General features: G+C 42.4%; 1 protein-coding gene across 1 annotated transcript in view; it reads left to right on the top strand.

Moving 5' to 3' along the window:
• Positions 1–11,673, top strand: part of LOC117378308 (claspin) — a 30,925-nt gene extending 19,252 nt beyond the window's left edge. Inside the window, exons 22-37 of the mRNA XM_055225497.1 lie at positions 9–144; positions 681–838; positions 1,125–1,309; positions 2,234–2,286; positions 2,367–2,551; positions 3,627–4,137; positions 4,531–4,561; positions 4,650–4,743; positions 4,816–4,970; positions 5,278–5,439; positions 6,973–7,094; positions 8,190–8,320; positions 8,835–8,958; positions 9,763–9,842; positions 10,248–10,403; positions 11,387–11,673. Coding sequence (XP_055081472.1) covers positions 9–144; positions 681–838; positions 1,125–1,309; positions 2,234–2,286; positions 2,367–2,551; positions 3,627–4,137; positions 4,531–4,561; positions 4,650–4,743; positions 4,816–4,970; positions 5,278–5,439; positions 6,973–7,094; positions 8,190–8,320; positions 8,835–8,958; positions 9,763–9,842; positions 10,248–10,403; positions 11,387–11,512 — 2,409 coding nt within the window. The 3' untranslated portion in view covers positions 11,513–11,673. The remainder of the gene's footprint in view (positions 1–8; positions 145–680; positions 839–1,124; positions 1,310–2,233; positions 2,287–2,366; positions 2,552–3,626; positions 4,138–4,530; positions 4,562–4,649; positions 4,744–4,815; positions 4,971–5,277; positions 5,440–6,972; positions 7,095–8,189; positions 8,321–8,834; positions 8,959–9,762; positions 9,843–10,247; positions 10,404–11,386) is intronic.
• The last annotated feature ends 7,299 nt before the right edge of the window (positions 11,674–18,972 follow it).

The following is an 18,972-nucleotide window of genomic DNA, read 5'->3' as shown; positions in this document are numbered from 1 at the left end:
CGGTGCAGCCTAAGAAAGAGTGCCCCCTGCAGGTGAACATTGTGAGGAAGGAGATTAGGGCATCAGGGAAAGAGGAGCTGCTCTCGGAGACGGTGACTGTAACAGTGAAAGAGGCAGAGGAAAAGCCAACTCCCTCCAAACCAGGTACAGGACTCATACTATATAAACACAGTTTTACTTAAATGTACACTGTGTAAATGTTTTAATATAAGGTCTGCCACATGCTTGTCTCCGTGGAGATATTATTCCTTTGTCTGGAATGCTGCACTCTGTTGCATTAAATTTATCTTTACTGATTGAATTAAGATTAGATTGCTCCTAAATACATTAAACAACATGCAGTCTTACTATGAGTGTGCTCGCCTCTCCACAGATTTGACATGTAACATGACTTGATGGTGTTGCCTGCTTTTCTCCATGGAGATAGAAACAAAGGTTTAAAACTACAATGCGGAGCATTCCAGACAAAGCAATAACATCCACAACAAAAAAATGTGTAACCATTGCTAATATTGATAACAGCTTAAGATATAAGGTTGTGGGTGTTGCTATTGATACGAATTGGCCACAGCACCAGGACAGATATCAGTATCTCCATATCAGCTCATTCCTGCTTTAAACTTCTGTCCACTTTAGATGGGCCATGTCTCATATTGATGTTTTTAAATAATTTTTCTCAGGAGTGAAGCTGTTGTCTCTTAAGGAGCGTCTGCAGATGGCGATGGCCCAGAGGAGGAAAGAGGAGAGAGCCAGAAAAGCAGAACTGAACCGACTGGACAACGAAGAGGACGCAGAAGACGAGGAGGAAGAGGAGGAGATGACCGACTCGGAGGAAGAGGTAGGCAGGCGGCTGTCTGTGTGTGTGTGACACTGGTGTGTTTGAATGCGTGTGAATGGGTGAGTGGTTCGCTGATGTAAAGCGCTTTGAGCCTTTAAGATGGAAAAGTGGTGTATTAAAATGTGACCATTTACTTTAAGAATAATGACATTTTGAGACTTAAGTGTCAGAGTCAAATGTTTTAATGGTCTTAAATTTAGATAAAACAGCAATGAGGCCTGTAAATAGATTCATTATGTGATGGAACCTGTATTTCTGTTTGACCCTTTGTCTGGTTATTTTCCAGGGAGTGGATGACCTGTTGGGGGGAGATGATGGAGCGGAAGAGGAGGAGGGGGAGGATGGGAGTGTGGTGCCCAGCATCAGGAGCCAGTCTCCATCTGGTCTGTGCAGAGCTCCACTGACTCCTGAGCTCCTCAACACCGACGGAACTCTGCTGCTGTTCCCTGGAAACTCCTGCTCACGAACCGGGTACAGGAATATATGCATTCAGTGTTGTTGGGTTTTTTTTCACATTTTCACATTTTATATACCCCCAGAAGACATCAACTGTATGAAGGAAGATATATGGAATTATGTAGTAAAGTGTCAGTTGTGATGCCTTCAGTGAGAAGCTACAGTGTAAATCATGGAAATAAATAAACTATGTGGGACATGCTCGTGATCGATGATCCCTGTGCTAAATTTTTATCATAGTTTTACAACATTTAAAGCCTCCATATTACATTATTCTCTGATCTCTGTTCTAATGCGGTTTCCTCATCACAAACATACTTGGAGTTTTGTTTCATTCACTCATGTTTAACACATAAACCCTGCAGATTTAAGATTAGTTTTTCTCTCAAACCAAAAACACTCCACCTTGTTATGTCACTACTGCTGCTCCACTGTGTTTTTAAACTTTATACACCTTCACTAGAATCATAGGGATGATTTCAGCCCTGGAATTTCCAATCTCTAGCTAAAGTAAAAGGAGCTGTTAACTTGAAATCTACCACTTCATGACATCACAAGGTGGAACACAGATAATAAAGTGTTACTCAAAGCTCAAAATGCTGTCTGTCTACATCTCCAAACATGTGTGAATGAAACAAAACACAACTCCAGGTCTGTTTTTGAGGAGGGAACAGCATTAGAACATGACTTAAAGCTCAGAAGAGTCAGTTTGTGTGATATAGGACCTTTTAAGTGGCTGTTAGAGGGAAAAAGTTGAATAGAGCCATATATTTTTATTAATCTTATCTTGACCATTATGTAATTTTGAATTTTAAAAGTTTTGGCCCTGGATTACCCTATGATAACAGTTATGTAATTGCCTGTGCACATCCAAACAGGAAATAAAATTATAAATTCACCAAAGATTATCGATCTGAAAGTCAAATGCTTTAATTTCAGTGATGGTTTCAGAAGACCAGGTGTCTCTGGACAAGACAGCAGCAGTAAAATCGGTGAGCAACAAACAAACATTAATTCACTTTTATCATTTTTATTTTTTATTTTACTAATATTAATAATTTTGGTTTTCCAGAGGAGGAGGACTCTTCGTCTCTGATGAAGGACAGTAGTCACAACAGCAGTTTTGAGCTTCCTGGTTCGATGCTCACATCTTATCAGCCTGTGAACCGCAGCGCCCCCAGAGGCCTGTGCACATCAGTGTTCCGATCGCCCTCACCCTCTCCGTTCAGACCCAGCTTCCTCGGTTCTGCATCTAAAGTGAGTGTATGTTTCATTTACTGCATTTTTGTCCTACTGGGTTTGCTTGAGTTGTTCCTGCAGGTGGAGGGTTTAAGGACAGGGGGCGCTGTGGGACAGAATGTTGGTCTATTTCACTGTTGGATTTTCTAACTTTCTGTTGGTTAAATTGATGATCTTGTTCAGCCCTAAGCGGAGACTGCTGCTGTGGTTTTGAGCTTTAATTTTAATTTGTAAAGCCCCAGTACATAACTTTTTAGCCGCAAATCTTCATTGTTGTTGAAATAAAAAACATGCATCTTTACTGTTGGCGGGCTTGTATATCTACATGGAAAATATGTATTTCTGTTGGAATCTTGCAGGTGCCATTTCTTGAAAGTTGCATAGTGTGGCTTTAAATTTGTTTATGATTTTTCTAAGAAGTACGAGACCCAGGGCGGAGATAGGGGCTAGGTGTGAACCGAGGTTTTGTGAGCATGATAATACAGAAATCAAAAAACATGATTAAATTTAGAATAATATTTCTGGCTATTTCTGGTTTCAGCTTCCTGTTTTATGCTAGTTTAGTCCTGGTTAATGTGGATAGGCCCAGTAATTACAGAGATATTAACCATAAAGGGGTCAACACATCCAACTGACACTTGCAACTGCAGCTGATGTCATCCACATTTCCTGAGGGCCGTGATGCTAACTGTGGGCACTGCTCTGTCTAAGGCTTTGATAAGCTTTATTTTAACACAATCTGACCATAAAGCGTTGATTTAGTTGAAATACAACAGGTTAGCTCATTTGTGCTGTCAAAGAAGCCCCTCTCGAATAGCATTACATTCACAAGCCACCTAGTATTGGCATTAGCCAACAGATTTTCAATTAGTCACTCTCACATTTTTGTGTAAAATCAAACTCCTAAACAGAACCATGAATGCTCGGAGTGATCACACGCTCCTCAAAATGTGCTCTTTAAATTTATTTTAGGTTAAAAAAAAATTTGCCAGTGTTTGCTAACGTGTGCATTTTGCGTCACCATGGTAACTGCTGAACATTCATACCCATACCCATAGAGTATCTACTAAATACATTCTCCCCACTATTTCAGAGTTCCGGTAAACTGTCAGAGCCCTCCTTGTGTTTACCTGTTGAGGACTCCCAGGACCTATATGCGCCGCCCTCCCCTGATACTGACTCAGGCCCACTCGGAGGTGAGTTGTCTGGGCCAAATCTGTGCGGAGGGTCCCTGGGTCGCTTCTCCCTGGATGACGAACCGCACTCGCAGCTGCTGGACGCTGACGGATTCCTAAACGTCGGCCCCCGAGTCGGCGCGCCACGATCCCACAAACGACAACTGATCCTCGGAAGTCTGGATGAGAATGCCATGGATGCCAACATGGGGGAGCTAATGGGGTTGTGTTCAGGGACGTTTGCAGGAGAAGAGGAGGAGGACAGATTGGGAGAAGGAGGAGAGGATGAACTCATGGGGCTGTGTTCAGGGGCCTTCCCGCAAACGCAGGCTGAAGACGGAGAGGTGAAATCGGGCAAAAAGGAGGAGAGCGAAGAGGGGGAGATGGAGCAACTCTTGGGTCTCTGCTCTGGAAAGTTCCCCAGTCAAAGTGAGTGAAGACTGTGCTGAGAATGTATTATTTGCTAATCCAAAAACATGTAATTTGTCTTTTAGTATTCACACCATTGGTTCTTTTTAAAGACAATCATTTTGGAGACATACTGGCTTGAAAAGAACCAAAGTTGTGAATTTCTTTGCATTATGAGGTAGTGAAGGCATGTCGATACTGACTCGGGTATCAAAATGTGTCGATTCTCATCATAGACTGTATATATAAATGGACATGGCAAACACACTAGCTGCTGTGTTCCAAACAGGAAGTGCTCATGCAAAAAAAAAAAAATTCTGTCCATTTGTCTCACATTAACTGCACCTCATCAATTTCAGTTCCACATTCCTCTGAACAAGATTATAACATTTATAACATTTTTTTTCACTCAAGGTCCCCAGAAAGCATCACCAGACAAAAACAGGTATACGTTTGTTTTTTTTCTAAACTCTGTATTTTTAATCTCTATATTTTATTTTTAAGTAAATATGTTCTGTTTCTTCTAAATATAGCGTCGACAAACCAGAACAGAAGCAAGAAGATGAAGAAGAAGAGGAAAATTATGAGTTCAAGTTTCTGTCTGATGAAGAGAGTCAAACCGGCAAGGTCCGTGTGCCCTTACTATATTATAAACATTGGCTGATGTCTCATGGAGTTAAAAATGTTTGTGTCCTGTAGAACGATGAAGAGGAGGAGGATGGAGATGGAGAGAGCAGCAGCAGCAGCGGAGGAGAGGAGGAGGAGGAGGAAGAGGAGGATGAGAACCATGAGGTGGAGGAGGAGGAGATGGAGGCCGTGTTTGCTCCAAAGACATCCAAAAAAAAGAAAAAAATGTGAGCAGTTTGAATTAAACATCAGGGCAAAACCTCAAGTTGCCATATATACCCCCCATACTGGTCTCTTTTAAAGGGGTTAAATGTGTAGAGTTTAAAAATCCACTTCTCGATATCATGATCTGTGTTCATCAGCATGGTCCAGCAGAGCAGCACTTTGAACAAAAAGTCAATGGACCCGTTTCAATCATTGCTGTGATATCCCTGTCATAGATTATAACTTTACACCAGAAAAAAATTGAAAAAAGATTGTGTTACAACATTCCACACATGTATTTTCTTGTATCTAAATTCCTCTGTGTCTCAGGCGGTTGGCGGATTACTTGGAATCGGAGGCGGAGCTCTCGGGGTCAGACAAGGGCAGTGATGATGAGGATGATGGAGAAGGAAGTGAATATGAAGAGGAAGAGCTACTAGAGGAACTGCCCTCAGACGAAGAGCTTCAAGACCAAGTCAACAAGATTCACATGTGAGTAATACTGAGGCACGCAGCGATGCTTGACAATAATAATTTGCTGTATCCATAGACTGTATGAAGAAGTGGACTAGTTACAGGGGAGACTTAGGAGCTAAGTTCCAACTGCGAGTATCATGGCAACCACAGAGCCAATCCAGAGCGAGGCTGTTGAAGTTAACACCTCTTTCTGCTCGCTGGTTTAGCAGGGAGCGGGCACTTAGCAACACTGTCAGTCAAATCTGTCAATCAAACAGGCAAAGAAGGCACCTGATTTGTCTGTTATTAATGTTCAGATCTTAATTTACGGACACAAGAGTGAAATAAAAAGCCAAGGATTGTATAGAGCGAACATTTTAAGACCAAAATGACAAATCTGACAGCAGCAGTTACAGAGAGAGGGGCCACAGTTTTTCAATAAAGTGAATTAGACACTTTCTGTTTGGAACGTGGCGGCTAGCAGATTCGCTATGTCCATTTATATATACGGTCTATGGCTGGATCGGGCATTGGCTCCAAAGTATCTGCTCTGCCGATATGGGCTTATAAACTGATGTAATGAGACTATTTACTGATCATACTGGGGTCAGAAAGTCTCACAATGTTTGAGCTTTTTACACAAAGATTTAGCTGTTCTTTATCTCAAGTAACTACGGAACAAAACACATTTTCTCAAACAATATTTTTTGTTAAAAAAAATGTATTTAAAGCAAGAGAGACACACAAGTGAAGCATTTTTTTTTTAGGTCCAAGATATATTAATAACAAGACATACTGATTCAAATAACAAGACAGAAGACATAGACAGTTTGTAGACAAGACAAAATATAGATGGTGTGCGTTTGTGTATGGCATGTTGAAGCTGAAGAGAGAGCTAGTGAGAGGGGTGAGCTCAAGTGACAAAATGAACAAGGAGATATGAAGATAAAATAAAAAATTATAGTGATTTAAAAAAAATAAATAAATAAAGGTTTATGGTGTGAACGTGCAATTTCCTCGGTGTTGAGAGTCACAGATCGACATCATTCCAGTTGTTGTATGAAGAATAAGTTGTAGAAGAAATAAATATAATACTTGTAGTTTGTAAGAAAATAGTCTATTTCCAGTCTCTGCTCTGGTTGATATCAGCAGGTTTGGGGCTCAGTTGGTAATGTTTGTCCACTGATCTGAAGGTTGGTGGTTCAAATCCCGCTCTCAACATAAACATCATTGGTAGAGCGTCATATCAACTGACGCACAGGTTGATGGTGTGATTCCAGCTCCCACAGGTGAATACTGCTGTTGTGTCCTTGGGCAAGACACTTAACCCCTTCCCCAGTGTCTGTGTACACTGGTTTATGAATGTGTGTGTGAATGGATGAGTGGTTCCTTGATGTAAAGCGCTTTGAGCTTTGTAGGTGAAAAAGCACTGTATAAAAATGTGACCAGGTACTTAACAGCCACAGTGTCAGAATGATGTGTTTTTGTTTCATGTTGGTTTAATCTTATGAAGGCCTCATTGTCCAGGTCTGTGTCCCAAATGTAATACTTTTGTTCTGTTGTTCTTAGGAAGCGAGTGATGGACGATGACAAGCGCAGACTGAGGCTGTATCAGGAGAGGTACTTAGCCCACGGAGACCTGCACTCGGACGGGCCGGGACGAGCTCGCCGCTTCAAGTGGAAAAACATCGGTACAGACACATTTATAATTAAAGAGAATCCAATGTAGAAATGGAAAACATGTGCACTACACCGGTGTACACAACCAGACAAACACTTTGACCATAGACTGTATATATAAATGGATGTAGCTAATCTGCTAGCTGCCGCATTCCAAGCAAGAAGTGATCATGGGGGCCCTTTTGGCTCCATCAACTCTGACTCTAACAACACGTTTGATTGACAGCATTGCTAAGCGCCTACTCCCTGCTAAACCAGTGGCAGGAAGGGGCATTACCTTCAACAGCCTTGCTTCAGATTGGCCCTTTGGTTGCTATGATACTCATGGTTAGAATTCCAAATATGGAACTCCAAAATTGGCCCTTATAACTGCTCTAGCCTCAATGAGCTTCATTTGACTGGAGCCAAACGCTGTGGGTGACGTCACACTCATCACACACTTGGTTTTTGCTCATTTCTACATTTTATAAAGACACAGAAGACACCAAATATATGAAGTAAGGTATATGGAATTATGTAGTAAAAGGGGGAAAAAAACAAAACTCTACTAAATATTTTTCAACAAAGCAAAGGGAAAGCAATACTTTGAGGATTTGAATATAAAATTTTGTTATTTGACTTTTTTTCTTTCCTATATAATTCCATATGTCTGTCTGTTGTTTGTATATAAAATGTAGAAAGTAGTAAAAACATTGAATGAGAGGTCGGCCTGTCACAATAGTCACTGCATCAACTCATTGTTCAGTTTGTTTCATTGAATAATCATTTTGGAGTCACTTTTTATCATGGGACATTTTTTTTTAGTTTTAGCCGAGATCTTTGTTATTCTTTCTTTTCTATGATTAGATTTAAGCTGTGGAGGGTTGAATAAATCACTATGGACAGTGTGTGTGTATAGAATGAGTCAGTGTTTCATCTGCCGTTTATTTGGTTTTTTGGTTTTTTTTTTACCTATATCATACATCTTTTTTGTAGATAATTCTTCTTCGGGGTCATTATGTCAGTGACGTAGATTAGTTTCAGTATTATCATTTATCACCTATATTTTCTATCTTTCTAGCAATTTAATGAACTTCAAACTCTATAATTTCGTTGTGTTCATGCAGACGATGGTTTCCTGATGGACCGAGAGGGAGCAGAGGGAGGAGAGGAAGAGGGGGAGGATGAAGATGTGGATCAGAGTGAAGTCCAGAGACAACGAGAGAGACTGGAGAGAGAACAGTGGCTCCGAGAACAGGTCAGACATGTGAAAAACTGATATTTTTTATAAGTTCTTCCCCCTGAGCCACGAGGAAGGGGCTTAGCAGTTTGGGGGTTTTTGGAACCACTCAAATGGGCCCCCAAATTGCAAAGCTCCTTGCTAAACTGGGTCTTTGGTTGCTATGATAGTCAGTCAGAATTTCAAATGTGGAACTCGGCTCCAAATTGGCCCCTATAACTGCTCTAGCCTCGATGAGCTTCATTTGACTGTAGCTGAACACTGTGGGTGATGCCACACTCACTTAGCTCACAGCCTGTATAAAGAATTGGACTAGGGAGGTGAAAATGAGCAAAACCAATTAGATTATATTAAGAAAGCATCAGTTTTGTTTTGGTGACGTCAGTGGCTCACTTAGCACATCGCCATTAAAAGAACCAATAATGAAGATCTCCATGGCAACATGTTCACTACCTGATGTGTATGCAACATCTAAACAAGGAGGTTCTGAGTTATTTTAATTATTTTGGTTTATGTATTATTTCTATTTCAGTCTGAGCAGAAATCCAAAGGGAAACCGGCTGATATGGACGCAGAGGAGGAGAAGTTTGGAGATGAGGAGAGTCGCTTCATGAAACTGGCTAAAAAACTCACAAAGAAGAAACTGGAGAGAAAAGGTGCATTTGATTTGATCGTCAGCCTGAGCCAGAACTGAGCAAAGCATGGCAGATTTATCTGAATCACTTTGTGTAAATTGTGCTGTACAAAGTGTTTTACAGAATAAGAAAGACATTAAAATCACAAAAACAAAACATAAATAATCAGCATAAAATGAGCATTAAAAGAGAGGAGGCAGAATAAAAACCTTACAGTCATATGCACAGCTAAACAGAACCGCTCAGAGCTTGGATTTAAACATTGTGAAAGTAGAGGCCTGTCTCAAATCTTCAGGAAGACTGTTCCTGGTTTTAACTGCAGAAAACTGAAACACTGACTCCCCATGTTTAGTCCTGTTTTTTTTGGTTGTGAGTCCTGGTTTTTGGTTTGCGAGTCCTGACTCTGGGCACCAGGAGGAGGCCGGTCCCTGAAGTCCTCAGAGTGTGAGATGGTTCATGTGGCACTAACATGTCAGAAATGTTCTTTGGTGCTAGGCCATGGAGAGATTTGTTCACAAGCAGAGCTGCTTTAAAGTCTATTCTGAGCCACAGGAGCCAGAGCAGAGACCTGAGCACAGGACGCATGTGCTTGTACTTCCTGGTTCTAGTCAGGACCCAAGCAGCAGCGTTCTGGATGTACAGCAGCTGTCTTAGCACAAACACATTTCAGGATTATAATTATTATTGTGCCGAACAGTTACAGAAATGGTGTGAGCTGTTCTTAATGCTACAAAAAAAAATTAGCCACTTTTTCACAACATTAAATGAATAACTTCACTAATGATACAGTTCAAGACATTTATTTTATATTCTACATTTTTACAGAGCCCCCAGTGGTCGCCCCAGCTGAGAAAAAGTCCACTGTTGCCTTAAATCCTTTCCAGACACCAACACAGAACCTACAGGTATTTATGTATTCACTTTTTCACCATTGTATACTTATGATTTGATATAAACATGTGTGTTTACATTTATGATTTATGTTTTAACATTGGGATTCTGTTCAAATTTCACATTTTAAACACACCCGAAAGAACCGACAAAAATCTGATCTGCCAAACTAACACAAGAATCACATTTTCATGCATCTGATGCACAGGGAGGGCATGTGACACACAGGGACATTTCAGAACATGTTTGTACAGATATAAACTACTACTACTAGGGGTTAGATGTTTTTATGCACAATAAGACAGATTTGTTTTTTTGTGTTTGAAATGATGAGACTTCCAAAATGTCTGTCTGTTTGATTGTTGTTAATCCTGATGCTCTAACTATAACCTGAAGTTTACCTGCCGTCCCTCCTCCAGGTGAAGAGGGGCTCTCTGCTCAGCCAGCCCCAGTCCATGCTCCACAAACTTGCCTCCATCTCAGAAGGAAACCCTTTGGCTCCAAGGAACTCCAGAGGATTCCTGTTCCAGACTCTGTCTCCAGAGAAGGATGGATCTACAGATGACAAGAAACAGGTGAGAGAGAGAGGGTGAGGAAGAGGGAACGAAAAAAGGGAGAAAGGGAGGAAATCAGAAAGGAGAAGGGAAGAGGGAGAGTGAAGGAGAGTGACAGGGGAACAAAGGAGGAGAGTTAAGAAATATACTAGAACATGTAAAATGTACTGTAAATGATTAGGGCAATTTAAGTTTGTTAAAATTAGTTTGTAAGAAGAATTTGGGATGTAATTTGATGTTTTCAACACTAGAGGGAGCTAGAGCCCACAGTCTTGTCAGGCACCTCCCTTGTATTTTTGAAAAACATTTATTTCTGAATTAATACTAACAATTAACAATTCAAAACTAAATATTCTTTCTTTTGAATCGGAAAAAGTTTTCAAATGTTGCATAAAATAATAATTTTATGCAACATTTAATGTTACAATTTAAAATGTCAGACTGGGGCCTAAATAACTCTATATAACTCTGTGGCATTTTAATGTTTTTAACCTTTTCTTTATTAGTTTGGGATCATCTAAACCAGGTCTAAACCAGGTCTAAACCAGGTCTAAACCAGGTCTAAACCAGGTCTAAACCAGGTCTAAACCAGGTCTAAACCAGGTCTAAACCAGGTCTAAACCAGGTCTAAACCAGGTCTAAACCAGGTCTAAACCAGGTCTAAACCAGGTCTAAACCAGGTCTACACCAGGTCTACACCAGGTCTACACCAGGTCTACACCAGGTCTACACCAGGTCTACACCAGGTCTACACCAGGTCTACACCAGGTCTACACCAGGTCTTTTTCATGTGGCTAGGCCCAGTAATTAGTCATTAACCATAAACCAGGTCCACACATCTGCAGTTTGACAGTTACAGAGAACTCCACCTGAGAGATCTCACCTGTCTCAGATCTGTTCAAACTATCGGTTCTTTAATTTAATTTTGTCATAACGTGCATTGTAGGTGTGTCGTTGTGAGTGCGTTCTTATAACCTCAAATCTAATCTGATGTGTATTTCTAGGTGAAGAAGCGCAGCGCGTCCAACAGTTTGAACTCGGCATCTAAAAGAATTTGTCGAGAAAACAAGCCGCCGCCTTCCTCCTCTCATGGATCTCAGAGAAGCGTCTTCAGTTTCTTGGGACACTGACACAAACCCACTGACCCACCATTGTTGCCTGGTTTAATCTCTACATAAAATTTAATAGAAAATACACAAGAGATGTTTTTATTTCAAGTCGACATTTCATTGTAGTTCAGTCTTCATTTGAACTAAAATCATCTGGAGCTTCTGAATGAATTGGCCCTGATGCCCCGCCTGCTGTCTGTGTAAAGCTTTTTATCATGTAAATAAACAGTTTTTTATGGTTAGAGTTTTTAATGGTTTTACCTGTAAATAAAAGTGTATTTAAAGTCTATTCCCCTGTTTATTTTCTGTTTTTATTGTCAAATGAGAGTTCTAAAGTATCACATTTACGTCCTGAGAATGTGAAGGACAAAAGATGAAATAATTCACAAAATGAGCCAAACTAAATCATATCTAAAGCAGCCAGAAACAAATGTTCAAATCATTTCGTATTGACAAAGCTCAAGTCACACCAAAGACTGACTCACAGTGGAAAGAGTAACCACAACTTTTACTCGAGTAAGAGTACTGTTACACTGTATAGTATATTACTCGAGTAGGACTAAAAGTATGAGGTCTGAAAAAGATAATTTTATTAAAAAGTTAAAGGTACAGTATGTATTCTGGTCAAAGGAATAACATTTCCATGGAATCAAGCAGGTTAAGGCCCTCCTCTGAGTCAAGTTTGTGGAGATGCAAGCCTGCTCACAGTGAGGATGTTTGTTTTTCAGTGCAATAAGCCCAACCAAAATGTAAAAAAAAAGTGTTTATTTTAGTTTTTATTTTTTGGCTGTAATGTTGCATACTGTTGTTTTACTGAAAATGTAACTACCTCTGATTGCAACTGGTCTTAGCCTGGTTCTTGAATAGTTTAGTCCTAAATGAATGAGGATAAGTTCAGATGGTGTTGAGGCTCTAACAGCAAGTCTTAAAGTGCCCGTCCCTTAACTGCAGATCACGGCTCTGGTCACGGTCATTTCAGGACTAATGAGTTGTCGCATTAATATCATGCATTAGAGCCGCCATTTTCACCTCATTTACTTTATAATGACCAGTGCAGTCCTGAGGTGATAACAGCAGGGGCGCCCCACCACACCCCATTAGGACCACATTGATTCTATGTTATTACAGATATTTAAGACCATGTTTCTTGTTTGAGGAGTTTAAAATTGACCCTGATTGGCTCAAACTGCTCTGGGCTGTTGGGTAATCAGCGAAAAGCATAAAGTTGTACGTGTCATTGGAGTTGTTATTGTTTTTAAAATGGTTTATAAAAGACATGGACAATTGGTTTGGTTTCAAATTGTACTCGATGTCCTGAGGCTAGAATTCTGAATCTTTGACCTCTACATTAAGGACTGTAACATGAATTATTGTTGCTTAAGTATTTTTATTTTAATTGCCAAATACCTTATAGATCCAATGACTACTTGTCTGCCTCCATGGAGATGCATTGCTTTGGCTGGAATGTTCCACAGTGTGTCATTAGATGTAACTTATTTGCAGTCCTTTGGTTACTCACGTTTTATTGCTCAAAATCACATTGAAGAAGAACTGGCATGTCCTCAGAAGAGAGGACACAAAGTAGAATGTCCCTTTAAATCCAGAGAGATTCACTTTTTTCACTAGTGCCTTGGGTTCGGAGGCCTTCAGCTCTGGGACGCACTGCTGGGATGTGGAGGTGGGAGATCACCCATAGGTTTGGTCAAAGAGTCTGTCAACCATGAGACAACATAATCTGCTTTACCAGAGGTCTGGTGTTTAATGTATCACAATAATAAATACTCAAGATATATTAGTAAAACTGTCAAACTAAAGAGCCATCCAGAAAGACCCCAAAGACATGACTCTAATCGACTCCCAGAGAGACACTTTCACTGAAAAACTCTTCCCGTATTTTTTGTGGGACAAGCAGAGGGCACTACTGTCACTAAAGACATTAAATAGGCCCATGTCAAGTGAATTCTGATGTGTCTACATCAGCAGGACATGTTCTAAAGGTATTTAAAATGCAGAAGCTACAAAGTTTAGAGTCAAAGCAACAAGAATGTGAAGTTAAACAAAGCTATGAAAAAGTGAAACTTAAGCAAAGCTACAAGAAAGAGAAAATGTATAAAGTTAATTTGCGCTAAATAACAGCTTCACAGACAAAAAAGAGGGGAAAAAAGCAATATTGTAAGCGCAGTAAGAGCATGTAAAATCAGGGACAGAAAATGTATTGATTAAAGTGTTTAAAGTGTATTATGGTCTGTCCTAATAATTCAGGACAGATTTTCTCATAAAAACACTGCAGTGTGTTTATGCAGAAAAAAAACTGTTTGTGTGTCAGTAAACCCTATGGAGACAACCAGTGATCGTTGTTCTGTTTATTTTGATTTTGTCCATTTAAATCAAAGTATGACGTACTGTTTCAGAAAGGATCTTTGTTTTCAAGAGAATGAGCCTGGAGGATCTGACCCACTTCTCTAGTCCCCATTGAACCAGGACTAAACCACAAGTAAACTGGGACTTAACCAGGGCTAAACTGGGATTTAACCAGGACTGAACTGCGATTAAACAGGGACTAAACCAGGATTAAACCAGGACTAAATCAGGAGTAAACCAGGAGTAAACCAGGACTAAACCGGGACTTAACCGGCACTAAATCAGGACTAAACCTGTTCTCCAGCTCTGACATATTCTGCCCCAGAGCCCTCATCCAAACAGACCTCCATGTCTCACCCCCCACTCTGCTCCGACTTCACCCCCATCACAGTGCACCTCCCTGGGGCTGCTTCCTGCCTCTCTCCCCCTCCTCTCTCCAGCGCCGAGACTAAAGCACAGGACTACATCCAAGACTGTCTATAAACCAAGACCACTGAAGTGGCTCCAAACCTGTGAACCAAGACTGAACCAGAATGAAACCAAGACCAAACCAGGACTTGATTACAACTACAGGACTAAAACCGGGACTAAACCAGGACTGGGATAACCTTGTGCCTAAACTCCATGTCTCCAGTCTCACCCCCCACTCTGCTCCGACATCATTCCCCATCAGACTGTACCTCCCTGGGGCTGCTCTCTGCCTCTCTCTCCCCTCCTCCTTTCAGCACCAAGACCAAAGCACAGGACTACATCCAAGACTCTAAACCGGGACTAAACCAGGACTAAACCAGGACTCAAACCTCCATGTCACCCCCCACTCTGCTACCACTTCATCCCCATCAGAGTACACCTCCCCGGGGCTACTTCCTGCCTCTGTCTCTCCCTCCTCTCTCCCTCTCTCTGTCTCTCTCCCTCCCTCTCCATCTCTCTCTCCTATCTCTCTCTTCTTCTCTCTCTCTCTCTCCTTCTTCTCTTTTTCCAAACCACTGAAAAATACATCAAAAGACAAGCACAGCCCTGCAGGGCCTGTCACAGACTAAACCAACTACGACTCACAAGATGGAAAACAAGAAGAGAGGGAGGGAGAGAGGGGAGAGGGACAGAGAAATAGAGGGAGAGAGGGGAGAGGGACAGAGAAAGAGAGGGAGAGATGGGAGAGGGAGGGAGGGAGGGGAGAGGGACAGAGAAAGAGAGGGAGGGAGGGAGGGAGGGAGGGAGGGAGGGAGGGAGGGAGGGAGAGAGGGGAGAGAGAGAGAGAGCGAGGGAGGGAGTGGAGAGGGACAGAGAAAGAGACGGAGGGGAAGAGAGAGGAGAGGGAGAGAAGGAGGGATGGAGGGAGGAGAAGCAGAGGGGAGAGAGGGGGAGGGAGAGGGGGGAAGGGGAGAGGAGAGAGGGAGACAGATGGAGACACAGAGGGAGAGAGGGATTGTGTGTCTTGATACTTGGAATCTAGTGGCTCAAACTCAGACCAGTATTGATCTTGATGTTCTTGATGATCTTGATGATCTTTGAGGTTCTCAATGTTTTCAATGTTTTTGAGGTTAAATAAAGTTTACAAAAATAAACTATATTATAACCACAGGGCCATGTGACCTCCTCACACTCTCAGCTCTATTCTGGACTCAGGCGCCTGTTTCCTGCTTTTCCCACAATGCATTTTGGCAGCGCCTCCAGGAAATACGTGAGCTCGCATTCAGTGTGTGTTTGGTTTGTCAGTCGACCAGAGAGAAAGTGGAGTTAATGTTTTAAATTCACACACCTTCACTAGAACCGACACCACCCTGCAAGATCACACTCTACAGGCTCACACTCTACAGGCTCACACTCTACAGACTCACACTCTACAGGCTCACACTCTACAGACTCACACTCTACAGACTCACACTCTACAGACTCACACTCTACAGACTCACACTCTACAGACTCACACTCTCATACAGACTCACACTCTACAGACTCACACTCTACAGGCTCACACTCTACAGACTCACACTCTACAGGCTCACACTCTACAGGCTCACACTCTACAGGCTCACACTCTACAGACTCACACTCTACAGGCTCACACTCTACAGACTCACACTCTACAGACTCACACTCTACAGACTCACACTCTACAGACTCACACTCTCATACAGACTCACACTCTCATACAGGCTCACACTCTACAGGCTCACACTCTACAGGCTCACACTCTACAGACTCACACTCTACAGACTCACACTCTACAGACTCACACTCTCATACAGACTCACACTCTACAGACTCACACTCTACAGGCTCACACTCTACAGACTCACACTCTACAGGCTCACACTCTACAGACTCACACTCTACAGACTCACACTCTACAGACTCACACTCTCATACAGACTCACACTCTACAGACTCACACTCTACAGGCTCACACTCTACAGACTCACACTCTACAGGCTCACACTCTACAGACTCACACTCTACAGACTCACACTCTACAGACTCACACTCTACAGACTCACACTCTCATACAGACTCACACTCTACAGACTCACACTCTACAGGCTCACACTCTACAGACTCACACTCTACAGGCTCACACTCTACAGGCTCACACTCTACAGGCTCACACTCTACAGACTCACACTCTACAGGCTCACACTCTACAGACTCACACTCTACAGACTCACACTCTACAGACTCACACTCTACAGACTCACACTCTCATACAGACTCACACTCTCATACAGGCTCACACTCTACAGGCTCACACTCTACAGGCTCACACTCTACAGGCTCACACTCTACAGACTCACACTCTACAGACTCACACTCTCATACAGACTCACACTCTCATACAGGCTCACACTCTACAGGCTCACACTCTACAGGATCACACTCTACAGGCTCACACTCTACAGGCTCACACTCTACAGGCTCACACTCTACAGACTCACACTCTCATACAGGCTCACACTCTACAGGCTCACACTCTACAGGCTCACACTCTACAGGCTCACACTCTACAGGCTCACACTCTACAGGCTCACACTCTACAGGCTCACACTCTACAGACTCACACTCTACAGGCTCACACTCTACAGACTCACACTCTCATACAGGCTCACATTCTACAGGCTCACACTCCACAGGCTCACACTCTACAGGCTCACACTCTACAGGCTCACACTCCACAGGCTCACACTCTACAGGCTCACACTCTACAGACTCACACTCTACAGACTCACACTCTCATACAGACTCACACTCTACAGACTCACACTCTACAGGCTCACACTCTACAGACTCACACTCTACAGGCTCACACTCTACAGGCTCACACTCTACAGGCTCACACTCTACAGACTCACACTCTACAGACTCACACTCTACAGACTCACACTCTCATACAGACTCACACTCTACAGACTCACACTCTACAGGCTCACACTCTACAGACTCACACTCTACAGGCTCACACTCTACAGGCTCACACTCTACAGGCTCACACTCTACAGACTCACACTCTACAGACTCACACTCTACAGACTCACACTCTCATACAGACTCACACTCTCATACAGGCTCACACTCTACAGGCTCACACTCTACAGGCTCACACTCTACAGGCTCACACTCTACAGACTCACACTCTACAGACTCACACTCTACAGACTCACACTCTCATACAGACTCACACTCTCATACAGGCTCACACTCTACAGGCTCACACTCTACAGGCTCACACTCTACAGGCTCACACTCTACAGGCTCACACTCTACAGGCTCACACTCTACAGACTCACACTCTCATACAGGCTCACACTCTACAGGCTCACACTCTACAGGCTCACACTCTACAGGCTCACACTCTACAGGCTCACACTCTACAGGCTCACACTCTACAGACTCACACTCTACAGGCTCACACTCTACAGACTCACACTCTACAGACTCACACTCTCATACAGGCTCACATTCTACAGGCTCACACTCCACAGGCTCACACTCTACAGGCTCACACTCTACAGGCTCACACTCCACAGGCTCACACTCTACAGGCTCACACTCTACAGGCTCACACTCACACGGCTGGGGGCAGTTTTGTGTCATACAGTGAGATATTGACTTTACTCTCTAATAGAAATGATCAGGTTCAACTTTTGTGAATTTACCTTTTGGAGATTTCACGGTAAAGTCCAGTTTAATTGGTAGAACTGTGTCTGAACCCTGACGCTTGACCCCATCTGGAGCATGACATCATCACTCTAGAGTCATTCTGCTCAAATAGTAAAAAAAAAAAAAAAAAAAAAAGATAGATTAATGAGTAAAGGTGCACGATGTAACTTTTCTGCTCAAGGATCGTACACCTGCTTGTTCCCATTTTTTTTTTCCCATAACAGTATTTACATTCACAAGACACTGGTTCTTTGTATTCTCTCCATTATGCAACTGAATTATGAAAACCTTTTATGAAACTAACGTTTTTAGTCCAGTTATAGTTTCATGTGGATAGGCCGCGTAATTACAGAGATATTAACCATAAACCAGGCCAACACATCTGCATACCTGAGAACTCTGACCTCTGACCTCCAGCTCAGGTTAAACTAGGGCCATTTTACAGTGAGATGATGTCAGCTTCTCAGCAGGCTCATAAATGAATCACATGAGGACATTTATAAGCAGAACATTCATGCATATTACTGTACTAGTTTATACAATACAGTGTTCTGGTCAGAGTGCTTATCCTGTCTCCTCCCTCTCACCAGGAGGTTGTGCGTTTCACTGTTGATCTCTGGAGTGGAGTTTGCATGTTTTTCCTGTGTTACTGTGGTTATCCTGTCTCCTGCTTATCTGTGTTTTCAAACTTTACTTCAAATGGTTTATATTTTGAGTTATGTTTCATCTTTTCTTATTGCTCAGATAATAGTTACGCAGTTACGTGCACCCTTGAACAGCACGATGTACAGGCCTGCTTTTGCCTGTTCAGCTCCATGTCCCGTTATCACTGAAATCATCGCATTCTTTATTCCAGTCCCGGAAGCGCATTACGCAGCGTCTCTTTCCCATAACCGCAGGGACTGAAAGCGGATGGGAGGGCATCCGAGTGAGAGCGGATGGGAGGGGGTAGCGGTGCATCCCAT

Source organism: Periophthalmus magnuspinnatus, chromosome 11 (genome assembly GCF_009829125.3).
Source record: "Periophthalmus magnuspinnatus isolate fPerMag1 chromosome 11, fPerMag1.2.pri, whole genome shotgun sequence".
Classification (NCBI taxonomy): domain Eukaryota; kingdom Metazoa; phylum Chordata; class Actinopteri; order Gobiiformes; family Gobiidae; genus Periophthalmus; species Periophthalmus magnuspinnatus.
The sequence above is the reverse complement of the archived record's forward strand: the minus strand, read 5'-3'. Positions and strand labels throughout refer to the sequence as shown.